Raw genomic sequence first — 27,152 nt, 5'->3', positions numbered from 1 at the left:
CACATGATAACATACACATAGTATAGTAACATACACAGTGAAACACACATGATAACATACACATAGTATAGTAACATACACAGTGAAACACACATAATAACATACACATAGTATAGTAACATACCCAGTGAAAAACACAAAGTAACATACACAGTGAAACACACTTGGTAACATACACATAGTATAGTAACATACACAGTGAAACACACATGCTAACATACACATAGTATAGTAACATACACAGTGAAACACACAAAGTAACAAACACATAGTATAGTAACATACACAGTGAAACACACAAAGTAACATACACATAGTATAGTAACATACACAGTGAAACACACATGGTAACATACACATAGTATAGTAACATACACATTGAAACACAAATGGTATCATACACATAGTATAGTAACATACACAGTGATACACACAAAGTAACATACACAGTGAAACACACATGTAACATACACATAATATAGTAACATACACAGTGAAACACACAAAGTAACATACACAGTTAAACACACATGGTAACATACACATAGTATAGTAACATACACAGTGAAACACACATGGTAACATACACATAGCATAGTAACATACACAGTGAAACACACATGGTATCATACACATATTATAGTAACATACACAGTGAAACACACAAAGTAACATACACAGTGAAACACACATGGTAACATACACATAGTACAGTAACATACACAGTGAAACACACATGATAACATACACATAGTAAATTAACATACACAGTGAAACACACATGGTAACATACACATAGTATAGTAACATACACAGTGAAACACACATGGTAACATACACATAGTATAGTAACATACACAGTGAAACACACATGGTAACATACACATAGTATAGTAACATACTCAGGGAAACACACAAGGTAACATACACATAGTATAGTAACATACATAGTGAAACACACATGGTATCATTCACATAGTATAGTAACATACACAGTGAAACACACAAAGTAACATACACAGTGAAACACACATGGTAACATACACATAGTATAGTAACATACACAGTGAAACACACAAAGTAACATATACATAGTATAGCAGGGACGTGCACTCATAAGAGGCAGGGGAGGCAGTGCCTACCCTGCCATATGTGGCCAAAGCTTAATTAAATGTAATTTAAATTACATTAACAAAAAAGTAAAAAAAATATATATTTTTCCCCCATGTAATGCTATGGAGAGGCAGGTACAGGAACGCTTCTCTCCATTGCAGTACATGAGTCAATGGAAAAGCTGTGCTGCAGCGCCACCTGTGTTCTGTCAATATATTAGCAACAAAAATTGGGACCAATAGGAGGCACCCCTCTTGATGCCTCCTAGCAAGTGAAGGTTATATAGATTAATCAGAAGGAGGATGCAGTGAGCAGGGTCATGTGACACAACTGGAAGCTGAGGTAACCTAAGAACAAATGACACCAAGCAGAAGAGTAAAGTAGTATTCTACATCTCTTGTGATTCACAAATTGTGTTCAGACACAGCTCATTAACAGGGGGGACAGTAAGTGAGCATAACCCAATACTGACAGGAAGTCAAAGGGTCAATTCAAATTTAAATCCATAATTTAAGTTTGAAGTTAAATGTGCAGTGTCAACATTATTTAAATTAAAGTTTTTGACATTGAATATTGCTAAGCCTCCCTTTTTCATGGTTATTTGATTTAATTAGGTACAAACTCCATATATGTTATGTCTGTTCAGTCAGAGGATGCAGTATCTATTTTTATTTTTCTCTGTGTCTCCATTTATTTAAAGACTGCTGTTAACTTGTAATTCACAAATCAATTGAAAGCTGTTGCATTGTGTTTTTAATATGTGCTGCTTTTATACAAGTTTATATTAATAAAAAGGAGATAATGAGTCAGTTAAAAAATAAATATAATTATTATAGTTAAATGTTTATAGAAATAATGCCACTGTAAAGTTACTGGTTAAACACATAGTCAAAGGGACACATTTAAAATTAAACTTTCATGATTGAGGTAGAGCATGCTATTTTAATAGACTTTTCTAGTTATTTATATTTTGAGAATTTGTATCAACTGTTACTGGCCCCATGTCAGCAAATCAAATTAGTTTTTGAAAGGAACATGACAGTCATAATCACATTTCCATCATTCAGATAGAAATTGCACACAAAAAATAAACTTTCTATTTTACTTTTATTATGTACTTCATTCTTTTGGTATCCTTTGGTGTCCTTTGTTGAAGAGCATACCTAAGTGGGATGTGCACATGCGTTTCTTGAACACCATATTGCAGCAGCTGTGTTGGCAGTATTGATAACTTGTCCTTTGTGTAAAATTTGTATGGTAAATTATTTCTATTTTTACAATACAGTAGTGAGTAGAGAAGAGTTTGTGTATCATTCTAATTGCTTAGTAACTGGCACTGTGCCACAGAATTGTGTGAGTGTGTATGTGAGCAGAGTGTGTGTGGGTGTCAGTGAGCAGAGTATGTGTGCTTTATTTTCCAGGTAATCAATATATTTCCGATGAGCTGGTGCTTTAGTGCAGTGTTTCTCAACAATGGTCCTCAAGTACCCCCAACAGGCCAGGTTTTCATTATAGCTGAATCAGTGCACAGGTGAAGTAATCAGCTGATCAGTAACGCAGTGGTTACTAACTTGCTCTCACCCATCACCTGATTATGTCACCTGTGCACTGGTTCAGCTATAATTTAAACCTGCCCTGTTGGGGGTACTTGCGCCCTCTGTACATGTGTTTCTCCGTCGTATCATATCTAGTGCCTCACCAGCCTCTGACCTCACTGCACGTCACTGTAGTATAGTAACATACACAGTGAAACACACATGGTAACATACACATAGTATAGTAACATACACAGTGCAACACACATGGTAACATACACATAGTATAGTAACATACACAGTGAAACACACATGGTAACATACACATAGTATAGTAACATACACAGTGAAACACACATGGTAACATACACATAGTATAGTAACATACACAGTGAAACACACATGGTAACATACACATAGTATAGTAACATACACAGTGAAACACACATGGTAACATACACATAGTATAGTAACATACACAGTGAAACACACATGATAACATACACATAGTATAGTAACATACACAGTGAAACACACATGGTAACATATACATAGTATAGTAACATACACAGTGAAACACACAAAGTAACATACACAGTGAAACACACATGGTAACATACACATAGTATAGTAACATACACAGTGAAACACACAAAGTAACATACACATAGTATAGTAACATACACAGTGAAACACACATGGTAACATACACATAGTATAGTAACATACACATGAAACACACATGGTAACATACACATAGTATAGTAACATACACAGTGAAACACACAAAGTAACATACACAGTGAAACACACATGGTAACATACACATAGTATAGTAACATACACAGTGAAACACACATGGTAACATACACATGGTATAGTAACATACACAGTGAAACACACATGGTAACATACACATAGTATAGTAACATACACAGTGAAACACACATGGTAACATACACATAGTATAGTAACATACACAGTGAAACACACATGGTAACATACACATAGTATAGTAACATACACAGTGAAACACACAAAGTAACATACACAGTGAAACACACATGGTAACATACACATAGTATAGTAACATACACAGTGAAACACACAAAGTAACATACACAGTGAAACACACTTGGTAACATACACATAGTATAGTAACATACACAGTGAAACACACATGGTAACATACACATAGTATAGTAACATACACAGTGAAACACACAAAGTAACATACACATAGTATAGTAACATACACAGTGAAACACACATGGTAATATACACATAGTATAGTAACATACACAGTGAAACACAAATGGTATCATACACATAGTATAGTAACATACACAGTGAAACACACAAAGTAACATACACAGTGAAACACACATGTAACATACACATAATATAGTAACATACACAGTGAAACACACAAAGTAACATACACAGTTAAACACACATGGTAACATACACATAGTATAGTAACATACACAGTGAAACACACAAAGTAACATACACAGTTAAACACACATGGTAACATACACATAGTATAGTAACATACACAGTGAAACACACATGGTAACATACACATAGCATAGTAACATACACAGTGAAACACACATGGTATCATACACATATTATAGTAACATACACAGTGAAACACACAAAGTAACATACACAGTGAAACACACATGGTAACATACACATAGTATAGTAACATACACAGTGAAACACACATGATAACATACACATAGTATATTAACATACACAGTGAAACACACATGGTAACATACACATAGTATAGTAACATACACAGTGAAACACACATGGCAACATACACATAGTATAGTAACATACACAGTGAAACACACATGGTAACATACACATAGTATAGTAACATACACAGGGAAACACACAAGGTAACATACACATAGTATAGTAACATACATAGTGAAACACACATGGTATCATTCACATAGTATAGTAACATACACAGTGAAACACACAAAGTAACATACACAGTGAAACACACATGGTAACATACACATAGTATAGTAACATACACAGTGAAACACACAAAGTAACATACACAGTGAAACACACATGGTAACATACACATAGTATAGTAACATACACAGTGAAACACACAAAGTAACATACACATAGTATAGTAACATACACAGTGAAACACACATGGTAACGTACACATAGTATAGTAACATACACATGAAACACACATGGTAACATACACATAGTATAGTAACATACACAGTGAAACACACAAAGTAACATACACAGTGAAACACACATGGTAACATACACATAGTATAGTAACATACACAGTGAAACACACATGGTAACATACACATGGTATAGTAACATACACAGTGAAACACACATGGTAACATACACATAGTATAGTAACATACACAGTGAAAAACACATGGTAACATACACATAGTATAGTAACATACACAGTGAAACACACATGGTAACATACACATAGTATAGTAACATACACAGTGAAACACACAAAGTAACATACACAGTGAAACACACATGGTAACATACACATAGTATAGTAACATACACAGTGAAACACACAAAGTAACATACACAGTGAAACACACTTGGTAACATACACATAGTATAGTAACATACACAGTGAAACACACATGGTAACATACACATAGTATAGTAACATACACAGTGAAACACACAAAGTAACATACACATAGTATAGTAACATACACAGTGAAACACACATGGTAATATACACATAGTATAGTAACATACACAGTGAAACACAAATGGTATCATACACATAGTATAGTAACATACACAGTGAAACACACAAAGTAACATACACAGTGAAACACACATGTAACATACACATAATATAGTAACATACACAGTGAAACACACAAAGTAACATACACAGTTAAACACACAATGGTAACATACACATAGTATAGTAACATACACAGTGAAACACACAAAGTAACATACACAGTTAAACACACATGGTAACATACACATAGTATAGTAACATACACAGTGAAACACACATGGTAACATACACATAGCATAGTAACATACACAGTGAAACACACATGGTATCATACACATATTATAGTAACATACACAGTGAAACACACAAAGTAACATACACAGTGAAACACACATGGTAACATACACATAGTATAGTAACATACACAGTGAAACACACATGATAACATACACATAGTATATTAACATACACAGTGAAACACACATGGTAACATACACATAGTATAGTAACATACACAGTGAAACACACATGGCAACATACACATAGTATAGTAACATACACAGTGAAACACACATGGTAACATACACATAGTATAGTAACATACACAGGGAAACACACAAGGTAACATACACATAGTATAGTAACATACATAGTGAAACACACATGGTATCATTCACATAGTATAGTAACATACACAGTGAAACACACAAAGTAACATACACAGTGAAACACACATGGTAACATACACATAGTATAGTAACATACACAGTGAAACACACATGGTAACATACACATAGTATAGTAACATACACAGTGAAACACACATGATAACATACACATAGTATAGTAACATACACAGTGAAACACACATGGTAACATATACATAGTATAGTAACATACACAGTGAAACACACAAAGTAATATACACAGTTAAACACACATGGTAACATACACATAGTATAGTAACATACACAGTGAAACACACAAAGTAACATACACATAGTATAGTAACATACACAGTGAAACACACATGGTAACATACACATAGTATAGTAACATACACAGTTAAACACACATGGTAACATACACATAGTATAGTAACATACACAGTGAAACACACATGGTAACATACACATGGTATAGTAACATACACAGTGAAACACACATGGTAACATACACATAGTATAGTAACATACACAGTGAAACACACATGGTAACATACACATAGTATAGTAACATACACAGTGAAACACACATGGTAACATACACATAGTATAGTAACATACACAGTGAAACACACAAAGTAACATACACAGTGAAACACACTTGGTAACATACACATAGTATAGTAACATACACAGTGAAACACACATGGTAACATACACATAGTATAGTAACATACACAGTGAAACACACAAAGTAACATACACATAGTATAGTAACATACACAGTGAAACACACATGGTAATATACACATAGTATAGTAACATACACAGTGAAACACAAATGGTATCATACACATAGTATAGTAACATACACAGTGAAACACACAAAGTAACATTCACAGTGAAACACACATGTAACATACACATAATATAGTAACATACACAGTGAAACACACAAAGTAACATACACAGTTAAACACACATGGTAACATACACATAGTATAGTAACATACACAGTGAAACACACATGATAACATACACATAGTATAGTAACATACCACAGTGAAACACACATGGGTAACATACTACATAGTATAGTAACATACACAGTGAAAACACACAAAGTAACATACACAGTGAAACACACATGGTAAAACAATACACATTAGTATAGTAACATTCACAGTGAAACACACAAGAGTAATCTTACACATAGTATAGTAACATACACAGTGAAAACACACATTGGTAACATACACATAGTTAGTAAACTTACACATGAAACACACATGGTAACATACACTTGAGTATAGTAACATACACAGTGGAAACACACAAAGTAACATACACAGTGAAACACACATGGTAACATTCACATAGTATAGTAACATACACAGTGAAACACACATGGTAACATACACATGTATAGTAACCTTACACCAGTGAAACACACATGGTAACATACACATAGTATAGTAACATACACAGTGAAACACACATGGTAACATACACATAGTATAGTAACATACACAGTGAAACACACATGGTAACATACACATAGTATAGTAACATACACAGTGAAACACACAAAGTAACATACACAGTGAAACACACATGGTAACATACACATAGTATAGTAACATACACAGTGAAACACACAAAGTAACATACACAGTGAAACACACTTGGTAACATACACATAGTATAGTAACATACACAGTGAAACACACATGGTAACATACACATGGTATAGTAACATACACAGTGAAACACACAAAGTAACATACACATAGTATAGTAACATACACAGTGAAACACACATGGTAATATACACATAGTATAGTAACATACACAGTGAAACACAAATGGTATCATACACATAGTATAGTAACATACACAGTGAAACACACAAAGTAACATACACAGTGAAACACACATGTAACATACACATAATATAGTAACATACACAGTGAAACACACAAAGTAACATACACAGTTAAACACACATGGTAACATACACATAGTATAGTAACATACACAGTGAAACACACAAAGTAACATACACAGTTAAACACACATGGTAACATACACATAGTATAGTAACATACACAGTGAAACACACATGGTAACATACACATAGCATAGTAACATACACAGTGAAACACACATGGTATCATACACATATTATAGTAACATACACAGTGAAACACACAAAGTAACATACACAGTGAAACACACATGGTAACATACACATAGTATAGTAACATACACAGTGAAACACACATGATAACATACACATAGTATATTAACATACACAGTGAAACACACATGGTAACATACACATAGTATAGTAACATACACAGTGAATCACACATGGCAACATACACATAGTATAGTAACATACACAGTGAAACACACATGGTAACATACACATAGTATAGTAACATACACAGGGAAACACACAAGGTAACATACACATAGTATAGTAACATACATAGTGAAACACACATGGTATCATTCACATAGTATAGTAACATACACAGTGAAACACACAAAGTAACATACACAGTGAAACACACATGGTAACATACAACATAGTATAGTAACATACACAGTGAAACACACAAAGTAACATACACAGTGAAACACACATGGTAACATACACATAGTATAGTAACATACACAGTGAAAACACACAAAGTAACATACACATAGAATCAGTAACATACACAGTGAAACACACATGGTAACATACACATAGTATAGTAACATACACATGAACACACATGGGTAACATACACATAGTATAGAAACATACACAGTGAAACACACAAAGTAACATACACAGTGAAACACACATGGTAACATACACATAGTATAGTAACATACACAGTGAAAAACACATGGTAACATACACATGGTATAGTAACATACAACAGTGAAACACACATGGTAACATACACATAGTATAGTAACTAAACAGCTGAAAAACACATGGTAACATACACATAGTATAGTAACATACACAGTGAAACACACATGGTAACATACACATAGTATAGTAACATACACAGTGAAACACACAAAGTAACATACACAGTGAAACACACATGGTAACATACACATAGTATAGTAACATACACAGTGAAACACACAAAGTAACATACACAGTGAAACACACTTGGTAACATAACAATAGTATAGTAACATACACAGTGAAACACACATGGTAACATACACATAGTATAGTAACATACACAGTGAAACACACAAAGTAACATACACATAGTATAGTAACATACACAGTGAAACACACATGGTAATATACACATAGTATAGTAACATACACAGTGAAACACAAATGGTATCATACACATAGTATAGTAACATACACAGTGAAACACACAAAGTAACATACACAGTGAAACACACATGTAACATACACATAATATAGTAACATACACAGTGAAACACACAAAGTAACATACACAGTTAAACACACATGGTAACATACACATAGTATAGTAACATTACACAGTGAAACACACAAAGTAACATACACAGTTAAACACACATGGTAACCATACACATAGTTTAGTAACATACACAGTGAAACACACATGGTAACATACACATAGCATAGCAACATACACAGTGAAACACACATGGTATCATACACATATTATAGTAACATACACAGTGAAACACACAAAGTAACATACACAGTGAAACACACATGGTAACATACACCATAGTATAGTAACATACACAGTGAAACACACATGATAACATAACACATAGTATATTAACATACACAGTGACACACACATGGTAACATACACATAGTATAGTAACATACACAGTGACATAGTAACATACACAGTGAAACACACATGGCAACATACACATAGTATAGTAACATACACAGTGAAACACACATGGTAACATACACATAGTATAGTAACATACACAGGGAAACACACAAGGTAACATTACACATAGTATAGTAACATACATAGTGAAACACACATGGTATCATTCACATAGTATAGTTACATACACAGTGAAACACACAAAGTAACATACACAGTGAAACACACATGGTAACATACACATAGTATAGTAACATACACAGTGAAACACACATGGTAACATACACATAGTATAGTAACATACACCGTGAAACACACATGGTAACATACACATAGTATAGTAACATACACAGTGAAACACACATGGTAACATATACATAGTATAGTAACATACACAGTGAAACACACAAAGTAATATACACAGTTAAACACACATGGTAACATACACATAGTATAGTAAACATACACAGTGAAACACACAAAGTAACATACACATAGTATAGTAACATACACAGTGAAACACACATGGTAACATACACATAGTATAGTAACATACACAGTTAAACACACATGGTAACATACACATAGTAATAGTACATACACAGTGAAACACACATGGTAACATACACATGGTATAGTAACATACACAGTGAAACACACATGGTAACATACACATAGTATAGTAACATACACAGTGAAACACACATGGTAACATACACATAGTATAGTAACATACACAGTGAAACACACATGGTAACATACACATAGTATAGTAACATACACAGTGAACAACACAAAGTAAACATACACAGTGAAACACACATGGTAACATACACATAGTATAGTAACATACACAGTGAAACACACATGGTAACATACACATAGTATAGTAACATACACAGTGAAACACACAAAGTAACATACACATAGTATAGTAACATACACAGTGAAACACACATGGTAATATACACATAGTATAGTAACATACACAGTGAAACACACAACATACACAGTGAAACACACAAAGTAACATTCACAGTGAAACACACATGTAACATACACATAATATAGTAACATACACAGTGAAACACACAAAGTAACATACACAGTTAAACACACATGGTAACATACACATAGTATAGTAACTTACACAGTGAAACACACAAAGTAACATACACAGTGAAACACACATGGTAACATACACATAGTTTAGTAACATACACAGTGAAACACACATGGTAACATACACATAGCATAGCAACATACACAGTGAAACACACATGGTATCATACACATATTATAGTAACATACACAGTGAAACACACAAAGTAACATACACAGTGAAACACACATGGTAACATACACATAGTATAGTAACATACACAGTGAAACACACATGATAACATACACATAGTATATTAACATACACAGTGAAACACACATGGTAACTTACACATAGTATAGTAACATACACAGTGAAAACACACATGGTAACATACACATAGTATAGTAACATACACAAGTGAAACACACATGGTAACATACACATAGTATAGTAACATACACAGGGAAACACACAAGGTAACATACACATAGTATAGTAACATACATAGTGAAACACACATGGTATCATTCATTAATATAGTAACATACACAGTGAAACACACAAAAGTAACATACACAGTGAAACACACATTGTAACATACACATAGTATAGTAACATACACAGTGAAACCACAATGGCAAAATACACATAGTATAGATAACATACAGAGGTGAAACACACATGGTAACATAACACATAGTATAGTAACATACACAGTGAAACACACATGGTATCATACCAATAGTATATTAACATACACAGTGAAACACACATGGTAACATACACATTAGTATAGTAACATACACAGTGAAACACACATGGTAACATACACATAGTATAGTAACATACACAGTGAAACACACATGATAACCATACACATAGTATTAGTAACATACACAGTGAAACACACATAGGTAACATACACATAGTATAGTAACATACACAGTGAAACACACATGATAACATACACATAGTATAGTAACATACATAGTGAAACACACATGGTAACATATACATAGTATAGTAACATACACAGTGAAACACACATGATAACATACACATAGTATAGTAACATACACAGTGAAACACACATGGTAACATACACATAGTATAGTAACATACACAGTGAAACACACATGGCAACATACACATAGTATAGTAACATACAGAGTGAAACACACATGGTAACATACACATAGTATAGTAACATACACAGTGAAACACACATGGTAACATACACATAGTATAGTAACATACACAGTGAAACACACATGGTAACATACACATAGTATAGTAACATACACAGTGAAACACACATGGTAACATACAACATAGTATAGTAACATACACAGTGAAACACACATGATAACATACACATAGTATAGTAACATACACAGTGAAACACACATGGTAACATACACCATAGTATAGTAAACATACACAGTGAAACACACATGATAACATACACATAGTATAGTAACATACATAGTGAAACACACATGGTAACATATACATAGTATAGTAACATACACAGTGAAACACACATGATAACATACACATAGTATAGTAACATACATAGTGAAACACACATGGTAACATACACATAGTATAGTAACATACACAGTGAAATACACATGGTAACATACACATAGTATAGTAACATACACAGTGAAACACACATGGTAACATACACATAGTATAGTAACACACACATAGTATAGTAACATACACATAGTATAGTAACATACACAGTGACACACACATGGTAACATACACATAGTATAGTAACATACACATAGTATAGTAACATACACAGTGAAACACACATGGTAACATACACATAGTATAGTAACATACACAGTGAAACACACATGGTAACATACACATAGTATAGTAACATACACAGTGAAACACACAAAGTAACATACACAGTGAAACACACATTGTAACATACACATAGTATAGTAACATACCCAGTGACACAGTTGGTAACATAACATAGTATAGTAACATACACAGTGAAACACACAAAGTAACATACACAGTGAAACACACATGGTAACATACACATAGTATAGTAACATACACAGTGACACACACATGGTAACATACACATAGTATAGTAACATACACAGTGACACACATATGGTAACATACACATAGTATAGTAGCATACACAGTGACACACACAAAGTAACATACACATAGTATAGTAACATACACAGTGACACACACAAAGTAACATACACATTAGTATAGTAACATACACATAGTATAGTAAAATACACAGTGAAACACACATGGTAACATACACATAGTATAGTAAACATACACAGTGACACACTACACAAGTAACATACACATAGTACTAGTAACATACACATAGTATAGTAACATACACAGTGAAACACACATGATAACATACACATAATATAGTAACATACACAGTGACACACACAAAGTAACATACACATAGTATAGTAACATACACATAGTATAGTAACATGCACAGTGAAACACACATGGTAACATACACATAGTATAGTAACATACACAGTGACACACACAAAGTAACATACACATAGTATAGTAACATACACATAGTATAGTAGCATACACAGTGAAACACACATGGTAACATACACATAGTATAGTAACATACACAGTGACACACACAAAGTAACATACCATAGTATAGTAACATACACAGTGAAACACACATGGTAACATACACATAGTATAGTAACATACACAGTGACACACACATGGTAACATACTCATAGTTATAGTAACATACACAGGTGACACACACAAGGTAACATACACATAGTAATAGTAACATACATAGTGAAACACACATGGTATCATTCACATAATATAGTAACATACACAGTGAAACACACAAAGTAACATACACAGTGAAACACACATGGTAACATACACATAGTATAGTAACATACACAGTGAAACACACAAAGTAACATATACATAGTATAGTAACATACACAGTGAAACACACATGGTAACATACACATAGTATAGTAACATACACAGTGAAACACACATGGCAACATACACATAGTATAGTAACATACAGAGTGAAACACACATGGTAACATACACATAGTATAGTAACATACACAGTGAAACACACATGGTAACATTACACATAGTATAGTAACATACACAGTGAAACACACATGGTAACATACACATAGTATAGTAACATTATACAGTGAAACACACATGGTAACATACACATAGTATAGTAACATACACAGTGAAACACACATGATAACATACACATAGTATAGTAACATACACAGTGAAACACACATGGTAACATACACATAGTATAGTAACATACACAGTGAAACACACATGATAACATACACATAGTATAGTAACATACATAGTGAAACACACATGGTAACATATACATAGTATAGTAACATACACAGTGAAACACACATGATAACATACACATAGTATAGTAACATACATAGTGAAACACACATGGTAACATACACATAGTATAGTAACATACACAGTGAAATACACATGGTAACATACACATAGTATAGTAACATACACAGTGAAACACACATGGTAACATACACATAGTATAGTAACACACACATAGTATAGTAACATACACATAGTATAGTAACATACACAGTGACACACACATGGTAACATACACATAGTATAGTAACATACACATAGTATAGTAACATACACAGTGAAACACACATGGTAACATACACATAGTATAGTAACATACACAGTGACACACACATGGTAACATACACATAGTATAGTAACATACACAGTGAAACACACAAAGTAACATACACAGTGAAACACACATTGTAACATACACATAGTATAGTAACATACCCAGTGACACAGTTGGTAACATACACATAGTATAGTAACATACACAGTGAAACACACAAAGTAACATACACAGTGAAACACACATGGTAACATACACATAGTATAGTAACATACACAGTGACACACACATGGTAACATACACATAGTATAGTAACATACACAGTGACACACATATGGTAACATACACATAGTATAGTAGCATACACAGTGACACACACAAAGTAACATACACATAGTATAGTAACATACACAGTGACACACACAAAGTAACATACACATAGTATAGTAACATACACATAGTATAGTAAAATACACAGTGAAACACACATGGTAACATACACATAGTATAGTAACATACACAGTGACACACACAAAGTAACATACACATAGTATAGTAACATACACATAGTATAGTAACATACACAGTGAAACACACATGGTAACATACACATAATATAGTAACATACACAGTGACACACACAAAGTAACATACACATAGTATAGTAACATACACATAGTATAGTAACATGCACAGTGAAACACACATGGTAACATACACATAGTATAGTAACATACACAGTGACACACACAAAGTAACATACACATAGTATAGTAACATACACATAGTATAGTAGCATACACAGTGAAACACACATGGTAACATACACATAGTATAGTAACATACACAGTGACACACACAAAGTAACATACACATAGTATAGTAACATACACAGTGAAACACACATGGTAACATACACATAGTATAGTAACATACACAGTGACACACACATGGTAACATACACATAGTATAGTAACATACACAGTGACACACACATGGTAACATACACATAGTATAGTAACATACACAGTGACACACACATGGTAACATACACATAGTATAGTAACATACACAGTGACACACACATGGTAACATACACATAGTATAGTAACATACACAGTGACACACACATGGTAACATACACATAGTATAGTAACATACACAGTGACACACACATGGTAACATACACATAGTATAGTAACATACACAGTGACACACACATGGTAACATACACATAGTATAGTAACATACACAGTGACACACACATGGTAACATACACATAGTATAGTAACATACACAGTGACACACACATGGTAACATACACATAGTATAGTAACATACACAGTGACACACACATGGTAACATACACATAGTATAGTAACATACACAGTGACACACACAAAGTAACATACACATAGTATAGTAACATACACAGTGACACACACATGGTAACATACACATAGTATAGTAACATACACAGTGACACACACATGGTAACATACACATAGTATAGTAACATACACAGTGAAACACACATGGTAACATACACATAGTATAGTAACATACACAGTGACACACACATGGTAACATACACATAGTATAGTAACATACACAGTGACACACACATGGTAACATACACATAGTATAGTAACATACACAGTGACACACACATGGTAACATACACATAGTATAGTAACATACACAGTGACACACACATGGTAACATACACATAGTATAGTAACATACACAGTGACACACACATGGTAACATACACATAGTATAGTAACATACACAGTGACACACACATGGTAACATACACATAGTATAGTAACATACACAGTGACACACACATGGTAACATACACAGAGTATAGTAACATACACAGTGACACACACATGGTAACATACACATAGTATAGTAACATACACAGTGACACACACATGGTAACATACACATAGTATAGTAACATACACAGTGAAACACACTTGGTAACATACACATAGTATAGTAACATACACAGTGACACACACATGGTAACATACACATAGTATAGTAACATGCACAGTGACACACACATGGTAACATACACATAGTATAGTAACATACACAGTGACACACACATGGTAACATACACATAGTATAGTAACATACACAGTGACACACACATGGTAACATACACAAAGTATAGTAACATACACAGTGACACACACATGGTAACATACACATAGTATAGTAACATACACAGTGAAACACACATGGTAACATACACAAAGTATAGTAACATACACAGTGACACACACATGGTAACATACACATAGTATAGTAACATACACAGTGACACACACATGGTAACATACACATAGTATAGTAACATACACAGTGACACACACATGGTAACATACACATAGTATAGTAACATACACAGTGAAACACACATGGTAACATACACATAGTATAGTAACATACACAGTGACACACACATGGTAACATACACATAGTATAGTAACATACACAGTGACACACACATGGTAACATACACATAGTATAGTAACATACACAGTGACACACACATGGTAACATACACAAAGTATAGTAACATACACAGTGACACACACATGGTAACATACACATAGTATAGTAACATACACAGTGACACACACATGGTAACATACACAAAGTATAGTGTAACGGTACCAACCGGATACCAAGGGTTAACACCAGGGAACAATGTCCTGCATAGGGAATCAGCAGTTCACAACCCAGCCAGTTTTCAGGTTTTAAACAGAATAACACTTTATTTGAAGGCAGCATACAGATTTATACAGGTTTTTGACCCCCCCCCCCCCCCCAGATGGGGGTGGAAAGAATGTTGTACATTAGATAAAAGGGAGAAGCGCCCTTGACATGATACAATAGGATTATATTACTTAAACACTTCAACCACAGGACACTCTTGACTCTCCTTATCACTTAGGCGTTTCTCTCTGGGGGTGATCAAACAATAGAATGCTAAGCATTAATTAGATTGTAGCTGGAGCCAGCCACTTGTGGTTAGAAAATAAAGTTAACACTTTCAGTCCTGACCGAAGGGTCTGTCACAGACAACCTTTCTTACGTTATAGTCCAGAAGTGGCTAGGTTTGCCACAATGCTCCCCCAGAACCAAGCCGGCATACACAGTCTGATCCCAACGGATCGGCTTGGGGATGTCCGGGGCAACAACTTTCGGCTCAAGTAAGCTACGGGGTGTTCTCCGCCATCTGCTCCAACTTGGCTCAGTACTGCCCCCACCCCAAACATGGAAGCGTCTCTTCCCGGAGGGACTGGGCTTGGGTAGTCACAGGGTTAACATTAGCGGGATCCATGGGAGCATAGGCAGAAACAAGGGGGGCCAAGTCATTTCCAAGGAGAACATCAGCAGGTAAGTCCTTCTTGACCCCCACATTCACAAGTCTAGCGCCCACTCCCCAATCCAAATGTACCCTGGCAACAGGTAGGCGGAACACAGTGCCCCCTGCTACCCTCACAGCCACAGTGTCTCCAGTGTGCTGTTTCTCAGGCACCAAGTTCTCTTGAAGCAAGGTCATGGTAGCACCAGTATCCCGTAGACAACTGACCTCCTTCCCATTCACTTTAACCCGTTGCCGGTTATTCCGGTGGGCAGCTTGCACGGGGTCTGCTTCATGTAGGCTGCCCCAGCATTCTGGCGCCTCTACGTAGCGGGCCACAGGCTGAGGTTTATGTGGGATTCCGCCAGCGGGTCTTCTCCAGGACTGTGCTTGATTCGCTGCATTTAGGGGACACTCTGGTCTTTTGTGCCCTAGTTGCTTACATCCAAAGCACCGAATAGGTTGTGAGTAGCCCCGCGAATTGAACCGGGCTCTCTGAGGGTAGTTCGTGGCCGGAGGCCGTGTGGTATAGCGGTGCGCCGGGGGTTGGTAACTGGCAGCTGCTGGGGTGACTGGGGGTCTGTACTCCACTCTAGCAGTGGGCAATCGGTATACTGCTCCCCCTGCCCCTCGTACTGCCACGGATCCGCCAGTGGGTGCTGTATCCGGCACCAAATGGGGAGCTATCAGGGTTAAAGTAGCTCCCGAATCCCGAAGTCCCTGGACCGACATCACCTCATGCAGAATTCCCAGGGGTTCCTCGGCTTGGGTGCTCAACACCTCATGAGCGGCTGGCTCCGTTTGGTAATGGTGAGCAGCCGCCCTTGGGGCCAGGTTCTGTCTGACCTGGTTCCAAGCTTGTCTGCTCCGATTTTGGGTGCACTCACGTGCCCTATGTCCCCACTGCTTGCAGGTGTGGCATTGTATATTAGCCCGTCCGTTGTTAGGCTGTAGTCCATGGTGCCTCCTGGCATCAAAATGCTGGTCTGCTAATCTGGCTGCTTCGGTTAAGGTGAGGGGTTTTCGATCTCTCACCCATTCTTGGGCTTCTGGGGACAAGCCGTTAAAGAATTGCTCCAACAGCATCAGTTGTCGCAATTCTTCCATGGTGGTAGCTTGGCTGGCCTGTATCCACCCCTGAGATGCTTGATCCAGCTTGTGGGCCCACTCTGCATGGGAATCTCTTTCTGGCTTGCGCAGGCCTCTAAACTTGCGCCGGTATGCCTCTGAGGTAATGGCATATCTTTCCAAGATCGCTCTCTTCACTTTAGCGTAATCCTTGCTGTCCTCCCTGGGTACAGCGCGATACGCTTCCGCTGCCCTACCGGCTAGCTTGCCTGCTAGCACCGGCACCCATACGGACTGCTCCAAATCATGTAACTCGCACAGTCTCTCAAAATCCTGTAAATACCCATCAATCTCATCCTTCTCCTCACAAAACATTTTAAATGCATGGTATGGGATTTTGGGTCTTACTGGGTTGCTGAGTGCGTCCAAAATGGATTCTGCTCGGGAGGATGCATTCCGCGGACTGTGTGCCATCACGTACTCCTGCACATCTGCCATTACCACGGATAGCATATCCCGTGGTACAGGTTGGGGTAAAAATTCCAGCCTGGTCCTCATTTCCCTCTGGTATAGGGTCTCCTCCATGGCTGCTGGAGGCGTAGCGCTGCGAGCTCTGTCTCCCTCCATCAGCTCAGCAATTAATATAGCCTTGGGTTTGCTGCTGCCTATCTTTCCCCTGGCTTCTAGCAGTTCCTTTTACGTTTGTCTCTTTAGCTTAGAATAATCCATCTCCATTCACTTCGGTCCCTGGTACTCCTTCCATCTTAGTCAGTATTGTAGTAATCCCCCTCTTCCTGAGGTTACTGGCTTGTGTAGTTGCTCTTCTGGGCGATAAGGTTCATTCCGTCGCTTGCCACCAATTGTAACGGTACCAACCGGATACCAAGGGTTAACACCAGGGAACAATGTCCTGCATAGGGAATCAGCAGTTCACAACCCAGCCAGTTTTCAGGTTTTAAACAGAATAACACTTTATTTGAAGGCAGCATACAGATTTATACAGGTTTTTGACCCCCCCCCCCCCCCAGATGGGGGTGGAAAGAATGTTGTACATTAGATAAAAGGGAGAAGCGCCCTTGACATGATACAATAGGATTATATTACTTAAACACTTCAACCACAGGACACTCTTGACTCTCCTTATCACTTAGGCGTTTCTCTCTGGGGGTGATCAAACAATAGAATGCTAAGCATTAATTAGATTGTAGCTGGAGCCAGCCACTTGTGGTTAGAAAATAAAGTTAACACTTTCAGTCCTGACCGAAGGGTCTGTCACAGACAACCTTTCTTACGTTATAGTCCAGAAGTGGCTAGGTTTGCCACATATAGTAACATACACAGTGACACACACATGGTAACATACACATAGTATAGTAACATACACAGTGACACACACATGGTAACATACACATAGTATAGTAACATACACAGTGACACACACATGGTAACATACACATAGTATAGTAACATACACAGTGACACACACATGGTAACATACACATAGTATAGTAACATACACATAGTATAGTAACATACACAGTGACACACACAAAGTAACATACACATAGTATAGTAACATACACAGTGACACACACATGGTAACATACACATAGTATAGTAACATACACAGTGACACACACATGGTAACATACACATAGTATAGTAACATGCACAGTGAAACACACATGGTAACATACACATAGTATAGTAACATACACAGTGAAACACACATGGTAACATACACATAGTATAGTAACATACACAGTGACACACACATGGTAACATACACATAGTATAGTAACATACACAGTGACACACACATGGTAACATACACATAGTATAGTAACATACACATAGTATAGTAACATACACATAGTATAGTAACATACACAGTGACACACACATGGTAACATACACATAGTATAGTAACATACACAGTGACACACACAAAGTAACATACACATAGTATAGTAACATACACAGTGACACACACATGATAACATACACATAGTATAGTAACATACACAGTGACACACACATGGTAACATACACATAGTATAGTAACATACACAGTGACACACACATGATAACATACACATAGTATAGTAACATACACAGTGACACACACATGGTAACATAAGCAAACCTTAAAGTTAATTAAAACTACATAAGAGATATGCAAGAAAGCTGTGTACTGACATTTACTGTAGACTGCAAAAATGTCGGAATTCTCTGAACATACAAAACCTACACTATGGAAAGTACTCCATGGGCAAGATTTATTATATTATTTATGCCCTGATCGGTTGCTGGCTCACTCATTTGTGCCTGCAACTGACGGTTTAAAATGCTGATTCATAAACCCTCTGCCAAAATGAAGTTGGCGAATGAAAATCACCCAGGATTCATTCCACCAGGGCAATAGACCAGCCCTACTCTCACGTAATTGGTTGCGTAAGGGTAGGGGGGCGGTATTGCACAAATGTTTCCTTGTGCAGTGATAAATAGGGGGAGTACATTCACCCCACAATTTGTGATAAGATGCAGACAGGTTTTAAACATGTGAATCCTGTCCGCTTGCAATTTGATACATTTTGCCCCATGTATCAACTTTACCACAAGGCACTGTATTTTACATTTTCTAGATGGAAACATTGAGATATCTTTGTAATTGATTTGATAAAATCACATAAATTAACTTATTTAAACTCAGTGAGACCTGAGCAATAAACTTCTTTAGTAAATAAGAGTACGTCATTCTTAAAAGATGTCTCTTTGAGGGTACATAACAGTCACTATCTACAAAGCTATGCAGCCGATGATTGGCTAATATGCTGTATGCCTTTGTGTGTCTAGTACTGTAATTATTTGTATCAACATAAAAGCAGTTTATGGCTTAATCATTATACCAATTGAATATACCCATAGAACCTTCAGAGCTTAGTTCAATGTCATAAACCACCATAAAACCTATTTTCATCTGACTTGGGATGAAAACTACAGACTTAATAATGTGTAATAATAGAACAATTTAAAGAAAACGGAGGTTGGCACTCACTGCCTGCTTTGGTAATGTGTCTTGAAAACAACGGCCTAAAGGTTTGTAAGTTACAGGACGAGACGGAGCAGCTTTACTAATTTCAGGGTGCGGAAGAAGGTGCTGAGCTCCTCCAGTTGAACCTTCAGTTCCGAGACCATCAATACGATGAACCTGGATAGATGCATTTGGTGGGTGATGGACCCGAACATTAAGGTAGGGAGGAAGAACCTGGACTGGAGAATGAAAGAACGAAGAGTGAAGAAAGAAATGGGTAAAATGATGGATTGGACAATGATTGTAATGAGTTTAGAGGAATATATGACTTCAAGGAGCAACAATACATGAGTGAATAGACTTACATAAACATAGATCAGATCCAGTCAAATGTGTTTATGAATAGTCACAAATATAGACATTCAAACAGAGAATTTATATAAAAATATATAAGAAAACAAGATGATCAAATTAATCAAAGTTCCTGTAAAGTAGAAAGAGGCTTTTGACACAGTCCCACATAGGAGATTATTACTGGTAGAGAAAGAGATAGATAGCTAGATAGATAGATAGATAGATAGATAGATAGATAGACAGGATATCAGGTACCTTCAGAGGAGCTATATCCAGGCCCCAGAGGGACAGTGAGTGCTGACTGGCTGATCTTTGTTCCTCTACCTTCTGATTCTTCTTCTCCAGCAATGACTTGTACTGAATAAACTGCATGCTTGCCTGAAGATGGGTCACCACCCTGCCCTTCACCTGCCTCGCTTGCCCCTCTAACTCCACCGGAGGCAGGAAGTTGGCAGAAGCGGCCAGTAAAATCAGGAGGGCAGATACAGTGATTGTGTGAGGAGCACTGACCACCATTCATGCATGGCAGGGGGCAAACCACTGTGGAGTAGAAACTATCTTCTTTAAGTAACGCTTTTAAATTATGCTGAAAAGGACATAAACCCTCTCCAAATGACATCACTCCAATTGTTACTCTGTCAACTTGTAGTACACGTGACATACCCATAGACCCCTCCTGTCTGTTACTGTGTCACCTGCAGTGTGTGTAATACAGTTCTAGCCCCCTCCTGTCTGTGTGTTTGTGTCACCTGCAGTGTTTGGAATACAGTTATAGCCCTTTCCTGTCTGTGTTACTGTGTCAACCTTCAGTGCACTGAACAAATTCATAGCTCCCCACTGTGTCACCCTGTGGAGGGACACACTTATTATTTCACTATTGTCTGTGTGCAGAACAAATTCATAGCCCTGTCCTGTGTGTGTCACTGTGTCACTCTGCCATGTGCAGAACAAATTCATAGCCCTGTCCTGTGTGTGTCACTGTGTCACTCTGCAGTGTGCAGAACAAATTCATAAACCCCTCCTGTGTGTGTCACTGTGTCACCCTGCAGTGTGCAGAACAAATTCATAGCCCTGTCCTGTGTGTGTCACTGTGTCACTCTGCAGTGTGCAGAACAAATTCATAGCCCTGTCCTGTGTGTGTCACTGTGTCACCCTGCAGTGTGCAGAACAAATTCATAGCCCTGTCCTGTGTGTGTCACTGTGTCACCCTGCAGTGTGCAGAACAAATTCATAGCCCTGTCCTGTGTGTGTCACTGTGTCACTCTGCAGTGTGCAGAACAAATTCATAAACCCCTCCTGTGTCTGTCACTGTGTCACTCTGCAGTGTGCAGAACAAATTCATAAACCCCTCCTGTGTGTGTCACTGTGTCACCCTGCAGTGTGACGGACACACTCATAGCTTACACTAAAAATCTCAGGAGTGTGCGCAAAAATATGAATAACCAAACTCCTAAACCCTAAAAGATCCCCTACAATTAGGATAAATACAAAGTTAAACAAAACACAATATTTAGGAGCGCTCAATAGGCTAAATGTTAATAAGAAGACCAATAGACAGTTATAATTAAACCATCAATACTAGTAATTTAGATAAATAAATAAGGCATTAAGTAATACAGAGGTATAATTGTTATAGCCTATGATGTATAACTAAGAGGTAACGTTAGTGAAGGGTAAAAACCATATACAGCAGATAAGGAAACACAATACCCAAATAATAAAAAACACAATTTATTAAACCTAAACAGGAGTGCAAATATATGAACTCAATATCTGCTACCTAAATTGATGACAAATTGATAAAAAAGATAAAAAGAGATTTATTCGGACGTCTCCGATATAGAACAGCTAAAAAATATGTTGAGCATAAAATATTGCCACCACTAAAAAAAGAGGAATTTGGCCAGATTATAACAAACAAGTATCTGAAAAAATTGTTAAAAACTTTGGATAAGGGTAACAGCTGAAGTTCACACAGTCTGATTAAAGAACGTGTCGATCCTTAGGCAAAACGGTGTATTTTTTACCTGGCTACTCAGGAGTGGTATAGACCCAGAGGACAGCCAGCTCGATTAGCCGTTCAACCTCCGTGTAGTCTCTTCCTCCAGTCGTTATGGTCACGTGGAAAGGGTCTGTTAGATTGATCAGCTCCTATTGGTCAGTGTTGCATACACACGCTCTCCAGCTGATCCGTATGTCCGCTCTCTGTCAGACTCGAGAGAGAAAAAAAAGGTATCTGCCCTTAGTGCAAATTGCACGCTGGATACTCGTATAGTCTTTGTGACTTGCTTGAAATAGAACTTATTGCAATGCTTGGTGTCACTATCCAGTAGTGGAACAAGGCAGGTTCAGCAATAAGCCAAACGAAGGCTCCAATTAGTTGTACCAGCTGATATGTCAACTTTAAAGAGGTCCTGTGTCAAGTCCAAATGACACCTCTGTTAACACAGAGGCCTCTATTTATCAAAGTCTGGCGAACCTGATCCGACAGTGCGGATCAGGTCCGCCAGACCTCGCTGAATACGGAGAGCAAAACGCTCTCCGTATTCAGCATTGCACCAGCAGCTCACAAGAGCTGTTGGTGCAGCGCCGCCCCCTGCAGAATCACGGCCAATCGGCCGCAAGCAGGGGATTGTCAATCAACCCGAGTATTATATTTATAAATATACGCTGCCTCTTTAAGTCGGAGATATTTATCTATATTACCTCCCCTCCAATTTAATTTAACGTTATGAATACCCCAGTATTTAAGATCGCTTACTCTCCCTCCATGAACCTCTTTAAAATGCTTATAGAGTCTTGTATCGTCTGCCTTCTTTTCAATACAGAGGATATGCTGCTCTCTAATCCTATCTTTTAACATTCTTTTGGTTTCACCAAAATAAATTTAATTACAAGTGCACTGCAGTACATAGATTACTCCCTTAGTTGTACATCTGATTATATCTTTTATCACCAATTCTTCTCCTATAGTAGGTATAATAATTCTACACTTTTTACAGCTATATTGACAGGCTTTACATGAGTAACACAGAAAAAAACTGAGATTTTGTTTCCAAATAGATCTTTATTTATTTTAACCCATTTGGTTTCATTTTTAATTCCCTATTAGCACCAACTGAATTTAAAAATGAATTTGAAAAAGAAATTTGAAACGCGTTGCTCAGAACCTCATCCGCTTCTGTTTGGAAGAATATACCTGCTTAATTAAGCACCTTTGAATCAGGCAGTCAGCTGTGTTTGGCGTGGCCACTCTATCGTGTCTAACAGAAAGCTTGTACCGATAGTTACGTCCTCTGGCAGCCTCAAACTCCTGTAACCTGCTTTTATGTGTTTTGTAGAAGAGATGTCTGCATGTTATATCGTATCTACATTGTAGGTCTTCGCTGGATAAAGTTTACCTATATAACCTGGAAACATAAACATAAATGTATACATAACATTTCACTTCTACCTTTCTTTTTACGATCATCACTGATTAATTGCCATTTAGTATATCAATTATTTTAGCCACATTAATTGTATCTGTTCATGTAGTAGTATATATTTGTGCTTTTAGCAGTTGTATCAATTGCACTTGTTCTTTTATCAGCCTACGTTTGTGCGGCCGCACTTTATTTATGATGTTTGAATTTTTTAACTCATAGTATTGTTGTGTAAATAAAGGGTATATCTTTTATCATCAGATCAATTAGATATTTTTTTGTTCTATACTGGAGGACTCAAGTAAGGACTATTAGGTTCTAAATCTCACATGATATTTATATTAGTTTAATTTTAGGATTGTTGCGCAATAATAAGATTTTAAACAGTGTAAAAAGCTATAGCATATCCTCCTCACTATCACACACATTCATTTGTATTTACACATCCACTATATTTATTTCTTATAATAGTTTATTTGGACTTTATGTTTAGTCCCCTAAAATAAATTTCATTATCTTATGATTCACTAAATATGAGTAAATATTTTTTTCCACTATCAGCTTTAGCATTTGTTTGCGCAATCTATATACACTTTTCGTTTTGGCAATATTTTATTCTCAACATATTTTTTAGCTGTTCTATATCGGAGACATCCGAATAAATCTCTTTTTATCTTTTTTATCAATTTGTCATCAATTTAGGTAGCAGATATTGAGTTCATATATTTGCACTACTGTTTAGGTTTAATAAATTGTGTTTTTTATTATTTGGGTATTGTGTTTCCTTATCTGCTGTATATGGTTTTTACCCTTCACTAACGTTACCTCTTAGTTATACATCATAGGCTATAACAATTATACCTCTGTATTACTTAATGCCTTATTTATTTATCTAAATTACTAGTATTGATGGTTTAATTATAACTGTCTATTGGTCTTCTTATAAACCTTTAGCCTTTTGAGCACTCCTAAATATTGTGTTTTGTCACACTCATAGCTCCCTCCTGTGTGTGTCTCTGTGTCACCTGCAGTGTGAGGGACACACTCATAGCCCCCTCCTGTCTGT

At 36.5% G+C, this 27,152-nt stretch overlaps 1 protein-coding gene across 1 annotated transcript in view; it reads right to left on the bottom strand.

Annotated features, from left to right (window-relative positions):
• The window catches only part of LTBP3 (latent transforming growth factor beta binding protein 3), a 262,324-nt gene that overhangs the window by 233,702 nt on the left and 1,470 nt on the right, over positions 1 to 27,152 (bottom strand). The window contains exons 2-3 of the mRNA XM_053719982.1: positions 22,917 to 23,201; positions 22,332 to 22,546 (exon numbers count right to left, since the gene is read on the bottom strand). Of these exons, the coding sequence (XP_053575957.1) occupies positions 22,332 to 22,546; positions 22,917 to 23,201 (500 nt within the window). The remainder of the gene's footprint in view (positions 1 to 22,331; positions 22,547 to 22,916; positions 23,202 to 27,152) is intronic.

The sequence above is a fragment of the Bombina bombina genome, chromosome 7, assembly GCF_027579735.1.
Source record: "Bombina bombina isolate aBomBom1 chromosome 7, aBomBom1.pri, whole genome shotgun sequence".
In the NCBI taxonomy this organism is placed as follows: Eukaryota; Metazoa; Chordata; class Amphibia; order Anura; family Bombinatoridae; genus Bombina; species Bombina bombina.
This window is presented reverse-complemented; position numbering and strand designations above follow the sequence as displayed.